At 42.2% G+C, this 11,367-nt stretch overlaps 1 protein-coding gene across 1 annotated transcript in view; it reads left to right on the plus strand.

Moving 5' to 3' along the window:
- ABHD3 (abhydrolase domain containing 3, phospholipase) overlaps nucleotides 1-10,828 on the plus strand; it is a 58,855-nt gene extending 48,027 nt beyond the window's left edge. The window contains exons 6-9 of the mRNA XM_051852073.2: nucleotides 126-299; nucleotides 3,461-3,509; nucleotides 3,589-3,754; nucleotides 9,976-10,828. Coding sequence (XP_051708033.1) covers nucleotides 126-299; nucleotides 3,461-3,509; nucleotides 3,589-3,754; nucleotides 9,976-10,154 — 568 coding nt within the window. The 3' untranslated portion in view covers nucleotides 10,155-10,828. The remainder of the gene's footprint in view (nucleotides 1-125; nucleotides 300-3,460; nucleotides 3,510-3,588; nucleotides 3,755-9,975) is intronic.
- The last annotated feature ends 539 nt before the right edge of the window (nucleotides 10,829-11,367 follow it).

The raw sequence follows: 11,367 nt of genomic DNA on the forward strand, positions 1-11,367 counted from the left end.
AAAGACTTAAACGTTGGTGTATCTTTTTCCTCTCTATAGTTAATATGAGGCCCACCACTAGAAGTTATCTGCCTTGGATTATGTAGCAAGTGAATCACCAAACGTCCTCTTTCTCCTTGTTTTAGAATGCTGCTCCTAAATTACCTGGGCAAAATTGGGACCAAAACTCCTTTGATGGCAGCTGCAACTTTCTCAGTTGGTTGGAATACTTTTGCTTGTTCAGAGTCATTGGAGAAACCACTCAACTGGCTGCTTTTTAATTACTATTTGACCACCTGTCTGCAGTCTTCAGTTAATAAGTGAGTCATCTGTGAAATCTTTTCCCTCCAAACTTTTTAGAATACATGCCCCATCATAAAATATTTTAAAGCATAACACTGCCAATATGTATTTATTTATACATTATATTCAACTACTACTGTTCTAAAATATTCTCTATACTGTAAATTGTAATGCATACAAAATTTAAAATGTAAAGTGCAAGCTAAAAATAGAGATAAAAATAATTATTGTCATTTTCTTTCTGTTCCCAGTGGATTGTCTTGTATCACCCATGAGCTATGTGCTCCCACTTTGAATGTCACTGTTCTGAATCATTCTTCTAAATTATTCTTAAAGACTTAAAAACATTACTGTGTAATGTGTCAGGCAACATTTGGGACTATTTCTCTGTTCTCCACTTGCTGCTAATTTTATCAGTACCAACTTCTTTCATAACTGTAACTATGAACAAGTGTTTTCAGTGCAGAATAATACGAGCCCCTTAAGCACATGCCTACAAGCCCAGTGTGTCAGAGATGGGCGAATGCAGTTCACTTGGAAATTCTCAGTTCCCATAGTTCTTTCTTTTTTAAGATTTATTCTGTCTTTTTTAAAGAATTACAGAGAGAGGTAGAGAGGCAGAAAGAGAGGTCTTCCATCTGCTGTTCACTCCCCAGATGGCCACAACACCCAGAGCTGAGCCAATCTGAAGCCAGGAGATTCTTGCGGGTCTCCCACGTGGGTGCAGGGCCCCAAGGACTTGGGCCATCCTCTGCTGCTTTCCAGAAGCATTAGCAAGGAGCTGGATAGGAAGTGGAGCAGCTGGGACTCAAACCATTGCCCATGTGGGATGCCAGCACTTCAGGCTGGGGCTTTAACCCACTGCACCACAGCACCAGCCCCTCCTATAAGTTCTTACATTATCACAATCTGTGTATTAATTTTTCCAGAATTCTTTGTGCAGTAAAGTTCATCTCAGCAAAGAACATAGATATTTCCTTTTTTTATGATTGTTACCATGCACTTTTAAGTGAATTGCGCAACTTAAATATAACTCTAAATAAAAATGCAGTTAATTTGTATATGACTTTTCTCTTTAAAGATTTATTTAGTTGAAAGTATTATGGTGGTGGAGAGAGAAAAAGAGTGAGAGGTCTTCCATCAGCAGATGGCTCACTCCCCAGATGGCTGCAATGGCTGGGGCTGGGCCAGGTCGAAACCAGGAGCCAGGAGTTTCATCCAGGTCTCCCATGTGAGTGGCAGGGGCCCAAGCACTTGGGTCATCTGCTGCTGCTTTTCCCAGGCCATTAGTAGGGAGCCAGATTGAAAATGAAGCAATCAGGGCCGGCGCCGCGGCTGACTAGGCTAATCCTCCGCCTAGCGGCGCCGGCACACCGGGTTCTAGTCCCGGTCGGGGCGCCGGATTCTGTCCCGGTTGCCCCTCTTCCAGGCCAGCCCTCTGCTGTGGCCAGGGAGTGCAGTGGAGGATGGCCCAGGTGCTTGGGCCCTGCACCCCATGGGAGACCAGGAAAAGCACCTGGCTCCTGGCTCCTGCCATCGGGTCAGCGCGGTGCGCCGGCCGCAGCGCGCTGGCCACGGTGGCCATTGGAGGGTGAACCAACGGCAAAGGAAGACCTTTCTCTCTGTCTCTCTCTCTCACTGTCCATTCTGCCTGTCAAAAAAATAAAAAAATAAATAAAAATGAAGCAACCGGGACAGAAACCAGTGCCCATATGGGATGCTTAAATCACAAGCGGCATCTTTTTTTAAAAGCTTTTATTTATTTATTTAGAGTGCAGATGGAGAGAGGGAGAGACAGAGAGAAAGGTTTTCCATCCTCTGGTCACTCCCCAGATGGTCACAACGGCTGGAGCTTGGTCAATCCGAAGCCAGGAGACCCAGGCCACAGCAGTGAGCTGGATCAGAAGTGTAGCAGCCGGGATACGGCACCCATATGGGATTCTGGCACTATAGGCAGAGGCTTAACCCACTAGGCCACAGCATTGGCCCTACACAAGCAGCATCTTAACCTGCTACGCCACAATGCTGGCCTCTGAATATGACTTTTATACTGAAAATCGACATTGAACATTGGATTTAAACTTAACCTGTTTGTGAAAATACAAATATTGTTGATAAATACAGGCTGAGTATCCCTTATCTGAAATGCTGAAGACCAAAAGTGTTTTGGATTTCATATTTCGGATATTTTCATGTATGTAGTGAGATATGTTGAGGATGGGACCTAAATCTGAACACAGAATTCATTTATGTTTCATATATACCTTAAGTATGCAATCTGAACATAATTTTATACAACGATTTTTAATGATTTTGTGCATGTTGACTGCATCCCGTCCTGTGAGATCGGTGTGGAATTTTCCATTTGTGCTGTCATGTCAGTGCTCACAAGGTTTCAGATTTTTGCATTAAGTATGTTCTACCTATATTGCTAAAAATATAACAAACCATCAGAACAGTAAGTACTCAAGTGGCTAATGAGGTGGAGGTCAAAGGCAAAAAACTAAAGAGGGATTTGAATCAAAATATCAGTTATACAACAAGAATGACTGATATTTTAAAAGCAGGTAAAAGTACAAATTCTGTTCTTTAATATAGCAGTTAAAAATAATGTCTTCTGTGCCTGGTCTTGTGGTGTAGGGATAGTGGGTAAAGCCACTGCCTGCAACACCAGCATCCCGTACTGGCACAGGTTTATGTCCCAGCTGTTCCACTTCTCATCCAGCACCCTGATAATGGCATGGGAAAAGCAGTGGAAGATGGCCCAAGTGCTTGGGCCCCTGCCACCCACATGAGAGACCTGGAAGAAACTCCTGGCTCCTGGAAAATAAATATAATTTTTAAATGTGTCTTCAGGTAATTTCTCAGTCTAAAGTAAGACCTCTTTGATCAAATTGGTTATTATTAGCAGCAGTGTATAGGTACAGGTTATTATAAAATAACATGTTTATTTTTACTATTACAGAAGTGGATCATTCTTCCTTGGTTAAAAAAATACTATAAAAATGCCTTTAGAACAAACATCAGTATACAACTCCTGCTGTGTTTGATGAAGCAAATATTTATTGAGTACCAACATTATGCCCTGTTTTAGATGGTTTAGTTATTATTATGTATCTTTGGTCTGACTGAGGTAAGAATGACCTCGATTTTTATTTTTGAAATTCTTTTTTTCTAGGCACCGACACATGTTTGTAAAACAGATTGATATGGATCATGTCATGAAGGTAGGCAGAAACTCACTATGTTCTTTTTACTTCTTTTTTGGGATTCCAAGAATAGATACAATTTATTTTCATTTTTCAGGCTAAATCCATCAGAGAGTTTGATAAACGATTCACCTCAGTCATGTTTGGATACCGGACAATAGATGATTATTACACCGATGCTAGTCCCAACCTCCGACTGAAATCTGTAGGAATTCCAGTGTTGTGTCTGAATTCTGTAGATGATGTTTTCTCACCCAGTCATGGTAATGTTATTATTTTTGTATATATGCTGGCATGAGTTAACTTTTGAAATAATGTTCTTTTTAAGAAAATGCAGTTATAAATAAGATGTCAGTTATATGATATTTTCCACTGTGGGAGAAAGAAAACAGATACTCATGACTTAGTATATAAATGTTTCAGATCACTGAAGTGTTTTCAGAGTTTTATCTATTTCAGTGTATGAGCCTCAGAACAAGTTGTGCCTCTTAATATTTTGCTTGTTCTCAGTTTTATAACATTTCTTTCTTATCAAATATACTGTTTTTTGGACAATTTATGTTCCATTATTTCTGCCTCAAGAGAACATTGTCATTACTTGCCTCTCTTCCCTAGGTTCTCTTTTAGATTTATATTTATTTATTTGATAGGCTGAGCTACAGAGAGAGGGGGAGACAGAGAGAGAGAGAGAGAGAGAGATCTTCCATCACTGGTTCACTCCACAAGTGGCCACAACGGCCAGAGCTGGGCCGATCCCACGTTGGTGCAGCAGCCCAAGCACTTGGGCCACCTTCCACTGCTTTTCCAGGCCATTAGCAGGGAGCTGGATCAGAAATGGAGCAGCTGAGACACGAACTGGCACCTATATGGGATGCCGGTGCTGCAGGTGGAGGCTTAGCCTACTATGTCACTTGAGGTTCTTATACAGAGGAATTTGAAGTTTTTCTTCCCTTTGAACCTGAAAGACAACTTGACATTTTGATAAAAACAATAGCCTTAAAAAATAAAAAAATTTAAAATAGCCTTGAATATATCAGGAAGTGGCGTATATTTGAAGATGGTTGTATTTGAAGGAAACAAATCTGTTTTTCTCCTGAATACTGTATAAGAAGACTTTTTTTTTCTAAAATCAACTTTCCTGCTTTCTTAATTCAGTAAATATGAAATTAGGGCGGACATTTGACATAATGATTAAAACGTAGCTTATGGGGCCAGTGCTGTGGGTAGGTTAAGCCTGCGCCTGTGGCACTGGCATCCCACATGGATACCAGTTCATGTCCCAGCTTCTCCTCTTCTGATCCTGCTTTCTTTATGGCCTGGGAAAGCAGTGGAGGATGACCCAGGTGCCTGGGCCCTTGCACCTGCATGGGAGATCCAGAGAAAGCTTCTGGCTTCTGGCTTCTGGCTTCTGGCTTCAGATTGGCCCAGCTCTGGCCATTACAGCCATCTGGGGAGTAAGCCAGCAGATGGAAGACCTCTCTCTTTGTTTGTCCCTCTCTCTCTAGCTCTGCCTCTCAAATAAATAAATAAATCTTAAAAAAAAAAAAATAGTAGCCTGTGATGCCTGTATCGCATACTAGAGTACCTGGGTTCAAGTCCTGGCTCTGCTCTCATTTCCAGCTTCCTGCTAAGGTATGAGGTGAAGGTTCAAATAGTTGGGTTCCTGCCCCCTTGTAGGAGACCTATATTGAGTTTTTGACTCCTGGGCATTTGGGGAGTGAACCAGCAGATAGAAGGTGATTCTGTCTGTGTCTCTTTCTTTCTCCCTCTCAAATAAAATAAACAGATAATACAATTTTTAAATTTTTTGTAATTATTTTTTAAGGATTATCTTTTTCTTTTTAAAAATTTATTTATTTATTTATTTATTTGAAAGTCAGAGTTACACAGAGAGAGGAGAGGCAGAGCGAGAGAGAGGTCTTCCATCCAATGGTTCATTCCCCAATTGGCCACAACAGCCGGAACTGTGCGGATCTGAAGCCAGGAGCCAGGAGCCTCCTCTGGGTCTCCTACATGGGTGCAAGGGCCCAAGGACTTGGGCCATCTTCCACTGCTCTCCCAGGCCACAGCAGAGAGCTGGATCGGAAGTGGAGCAGCTGGGTTTTGAACCGGTGCCCATATGGGATGCCGGTGCTTCAGGCCAGGGCGTTAACTTGCTGTGCCACAGCACCGGCCCCAAATTTTTTGTAATTTTGTAAAAACTTTTTAGAAATGTGGAATTTAATAACAAAATACATGTGTATATGTTCATACATTGAAGCTATAAATAAGAGGATTTGAAGTAATCACACTAACTTTTTTTTCCCAAAGTTTTCCGTCTAAGGAGACAAGGATGTTTTCTTTTTTTCAAGATTACTTATTTATTTGAAATTCAGAGTTACAGAGAGGCAGAGGCAGAGAGAAGGAGATCTTCCATCTGCTGGTTCACTCCCCAGATGGTTGCAACAGCTGGAGCTGGGGCTGGGGCTGGGGCTGGGCCAGACCAAAGCCCAGGAGCCAGAAGCTTCTCCTGGTCTCCCCCATGGGTACAGGGGACCCAAGAACTTGGGCCATCTCCCTCTGCTTTCCAAGGCACATTAACAGAGAGCTGGATCAGAAGTGGAGCAGCCGGGACTAGAACAGGCGCCCAATGGGATGCCAGTGCCGTAGGCAGGGCTTTATCCCCTATGCCACAGCACCGGCCCCAATCACACTAAGTTAAGGGTAGGTAGAGTTGACCTCTAATATTTTTCTAATGAAATTTTACAAAGTAATTTTTAAAACTTCTCCTTACTTTCCCCTTAAATATTAAAAAAAAAAAAAAAAAAAAAAAAAAAAAAAAAAACACTTCCCCAAGGACCTCATTTGAAAAACTTACTGTAAAAATGTTAGAAAATCCCTGAGGTCGGCGCCGGCACACCGGGTTCTAGTCCCGGTCGGGGCCCCGGATTCTGTCCCGGTTGCCCCTCTTCCAGGCCAGCTCTCTGCTGTGGCCAGGGAGTGCAGTGGAGGATGGCCCAGGTGCTTGGGCCCTGCACCCCATGGGAGACCAGGAAAAGCACCTGGCTCCTGGCTCCTGCCACCGGATCAGCGCGGTGCGCCGGCCGCAGCGCGCCTCCGCGGCGGCCATTGGAGGTTGAACCAACGGCAAAGGAAGACCTTTCTCTCTGTCTCTCTCTCTCACTGTCCACTCTGCCTGTCAAAAAAAAAAAAAAAAAAAAAAAAGAAAGAAAATCCCTGAGGTATATATACTTTTAAATCACCCATCATTTCTCTAGGAAACCCATTTTATGGTGTGGTTGATGATTAACCACAGGTAATTTTTAAATAGTGGGAACTTCTGGCATTTGACCACAGATGAGAAGATGCGACTGTGAACTTCAGTGGCAGCTGTTCCCTGTTGATCGTGCAGCATGTTTTCACTGGATTAAGTCTACTATTCCCCCATCCAGTTCTATATGTCACCCACTCTTCTACCAACGGAAACTTCCCAGCACCTAACCTGACCCACTTGACGTTGAGACTCGTTACTTCCTGTCCTTTCCCAAGCTCTTAAAATAGTCACGCCACGCCGAGATAGTGGACAATTGTCTGCAGCCTGAGAACAGGCAGGCTGCCGCTTTCACATGACTCAAATGTCACACCGCCTTTTGTTCTTCTGCTGCGACTGTAACTCTCAGTGTTGGAAATCTCCTAGTGTATCCCGAGTGTGAAATCGGGGCTCTTAAATAACTCCATTAGAAGTGAGTCGGGCACTCTGTGTATGGCGAAAAAGCAAAGCAAAAAGCCATCCATGTGTGTTCCCGCACCGCTACCACCACCTCCTCCTCCTCAAGTTCCCTGCCCAATCCCAAGATGGGAGCTATGCAGCCTTAGGACAGGTGTGCATTCCGGGCCTCTCTTGGGTAAGAGTTCGGCTTGCAGTGCCTTGCTCTAGGGTCTCTCAGCATGTAAGGGGTCCAATTTGGCAAGTTGTCTGAGAACAGGCGACTCGTGTCCAGCAGCGCACCACCTTGGAAAGGGCCCAGCTCTCGGATAGTGAGTTAATGTCCTATCTCTCCTTGGAAGGCCGTGGGGTTAGGGAGATCTCACCTTTAGGTAGCTCATTTACCCCTAAAACTCATCTCAGGATGCGAAGATCTAATTATGCATCAACCACGTTATTTGAATGAGGGAGATAAGACTTGCAGTGTCTGAAATCAAATCTCATACCAGGTTGTGATCCATTAAAGATCTTAAGTCTGATATTTTCACTGACCTGTAAACAAAGGAGAAAACAATGAAGCAACTTTAATTCATGTCCTATAAAATATATACAAAAAGACTTTTGTAAGGCTGTGAAAAGACAGTCCTTACTGGTGAATTAATTATATCAAATAGAGCCAGTACATTTTCTAAGTAAAGTTTTTTCTCTTGACTATAAATTCCGAAAAGGAAAAATATAAGCACTCATGTTTCAGGGACCAAAAATAAGCACTGCTATCATTTGGGAGAAGTTTATTCCTTTAACTATCTAAAATGTTTTTACTACAAAAATCACATTTATGGGCCAGTGCTGTAGTGTAGCTGGTTAAGTCAAGGCTTGCAGTGCCAGAATCCCATATAAGTTCCGGTTCATGTCCTGGCTTCTCCACTTCCAATCTAGCTCCCTGCTAATGTTCCTGGGAAAGGAGTAGAGGACGACCCAAGTCCTTGGGCCCCTATACCCACTGAGGAGACCCAGAAGAGGCTCTTGCTTTTGGCCTGGTGCAGCCCAGCCCCAGTCATTGTGGCCACTTGAGGAGTTCACCAGCAGATGGAAGAGCTCTCTCTCACTCTCTGTATCCTTCTCTCTGTATATAACTCTGCCTTTCAGACAAATAAGTAAATATTTTTTAAAAAAACTATGATTTTTGATGCCGGTGCCGTGGCTCATTAGGCTAATCCACCGCCTTGCGGCGCCGGCACACCAGGTTCTAGTCCCGGTCGGGACACCGGATTCTGTCCCAGTTGCCCCTCTTCCAGGCCAGCTCTCTGCTGTGGCCAGGGAGTGCAGTGGAGGATGGCCCAGGTGCTTGGGCCCTGCACCCCATGGGAGACCAGGAGAAGCACCTGGCTCCTGGTTTCGGATCAGCGCGGTGCGCCGGCCGCAGCGGCCATTGGAGGGTGAACCAACGGCAAAGGAAGACCTTTCTCTCTGCTCTCTGTCTCTCTCACTGTCCACTCTGCCTGTAAAAAAAAAAAAAAAAAAAAAAAACTATGATTTTTGAATCCCTAATACAGCCTCCAATTGGCCTCAGGAATCTGATTTCATGTCCAGTAAATCAAAATTGTACATAATGGATTTTTAACTCTCACAAAGATGCTAATATTAGTTGGTTTCCCTGTAAAAACATATAAGTGGGAAAGCTGTGGACACAACACAGTATTTAACATGCCTTCAGTTATCTTACTTTAATTTCTTCAAACAAGACTTAGCTTATACTTCTGTGTTGTGATTAAAGCTTAGATTAATTCTTCTAAAAATGAGGTTCCAGTACATGACCATAAACAGTTATAACACAGATAGTGAACCTCATAAATTTGTGCAATTCTTTTTAATTTTTACTTTGTTTCTGAGCATATACTTATTTTTTAATTTTATTTTTAAATTATTTTACTTATTTAAAAGGCAGAGAGCAAAAGAGAGATTGAGAGAGGCAGAGACAGAGAGAATGAAAACTCTCGTGTGCTGATTCATTCCCCAGATGCCTGCAACAGCCAGGGTTGGCTTAGCCTGAAGCCTGAAGCCAGGGACTCCGTCTGGGACTCTCAAGTGGGTAGCAGGGATCCATGTACTTGTCATCACTTGCTGCCTACCAGGATGTGCATTATTAGGAAGCTGAATTGGAAGAAGGGTTGGGACTCAGCCTCAGGCTCTCTGATATGGATACAGGTGTCCCAAGCTCATCTTAAACACACAAAATGCCCTCTCCTAATTTGTGTAATTTTATGTGTCAATTTAAAAAATCTATTTCTTTTAAAAATATGATGGTTGGAGCCTGCGTTGTGGCGCTGTTGCCTGCATTGCCAACATCCCTTGTCAGTGCCGATTCAAGTCCCAACTGCTCCACTTCCGATCCAGCTCCCTGCTAATGTGCCTGAGAAAGCAGCAGAAGATGGCCCAAGCACTCATGTGGGAGATCCAGAAGAAGTTCCTGGCTCCTGGCTTTGGCCTGGCCCAGCCCTGGCTGTTGTGGCCATCTGGGGAATGAACTAGCAGATGGAAATCCAACCTCTGTCTCTGCCTTTGCCTCACCGTCTCTGTAACTCTTTCAAATAAATAAATAAATCTTAAAAAAAAAAAAAAGATATGATGGTGGATATAAATAGATTCATCCCATTTAGCCATGCTGATTACTTATGAGTATATTCGTTTAATGATGTTTTTTATTTATATTGGTTTTCATTTTCCTAACAAAAATGGTAACTGTGTTTTTTTCTCTCTCTCTCCTTCCTCTTACTGCCACCCCTTATCTTCCTCAAGCTATTCCAATAGAAACTGCTAAGCAAAACCCTAACGTTGCTTTGGTCCTCACGTCTTACGGAGGCCATATTGGTTTTCTGGAAGGAATCTGGCCAAGACAATCCACTTACATGGATCGAGTCTTCAAGCAGTTTGTGCAGGCCATGGTAGAGCATGGACATGAGCTTTCTACCATGTAGTTCTTGGGGTGCATTTTGGCTGAAGAACCATTGTAAAGGTATCTCCAATTAGTGCACAAATTTTAACTACTGTAAATATAGAAAATAAGCCAGCATATGGGTGAAGAGGTCCAGAATGACAAGCAAAAACTACTTTTTAGGGAAACAAAACACCTTTGTAGCAAGAAATTAAATATAGAATTAGATTGTTACTTATGTAGATTTTATTTTTACTACGCCTTACCAAATATGACCTTAAATAAAGTAGTACATACATGAAATTGCACTTAACCAAAACTGTTGTGTAAGATTTTAATTCCTCAGGGTTTTAATTTAGGCTAGTATTTTTTTAGATTACTCATTTTAGGTGATTTAATGGTACTTTAATAACTGTTAAGAGATTTTGGTTATATGGATGTAAATTATAAGTTGGCACATTCCTAAGGGTATTTATACTTGATGATAACATGAAAACTGAAATAAAATACAATGGTCTAAATCTTTTATGTATTCTAACTCTGAAGGGCAAGTGCAACGATGTTAGACTGATTTATATACATGCTCTTCTACTTTAATAATATTAAATTAGGGCTGATTTATGTTTTATAATGATTATAATTTACGAGCTTATTTTTAAAATAGTATATGTGTACACATATGTATCATTATATTAAAATAAATTATATCATTTTAAATTGTTTGTGAGATTTTGTCTAAAGAGTCTAGAAGATAATTCCTAAAAAGTAGCTTATGATAATTCCATGAATGCAGTAGTAATAAAACTGTTTTGCTTGACTGTTTCCAGACTATCAGGTTCATATCATTTGTGCCAGTTAAGAATGCTTTTAGGGCAGGTGTTTGGCCTAGCAGTTAAGTTGCTGTTTGAAACACCTGTGTCCCACATCAGAGTACCTGAGTTTGACCTGGCTCCAATTCCTCACTCCGGCTTCCTGCTAACGCAGACCCTGGAAGGCAGCCATGAAGGCTGAAGTAATTGGATTCTTGCCACTCACATGAAAGACCTGTATTGCGTTCCCAGCTCCAGCTTTGGCTATTGCAGGCATTTAGAGAATTGAGCAGCAGATGGGAGCTCTAAATGCCTGCCTCTCAAATAGATACTTGCAGCTACTGGAAACCCAACAGTGCCTTAATGAATAACGACATTGAATTACCCTAATGTCAAGGCATCCAAGAGCTCTCCTGGTAGGCAGGCCAAGGAATTTATCAGTGTCCT

The sequence above is a fragment of the Oryctolagus cuniculus genome, chromosome 10 (genome assembly GCF_964237555.1).
Source record: "Oryctolagus cuniculus chromosome 10, mOryCun1.1, whole genome shotgun sequence".
Classification (NCBI taxonomy): Eukaryota; Metazoa; Chordata; class Mammalia; order Lagomorpha; family Leporidae; genus Oryctolagus; species Oryctolagus cuniculus.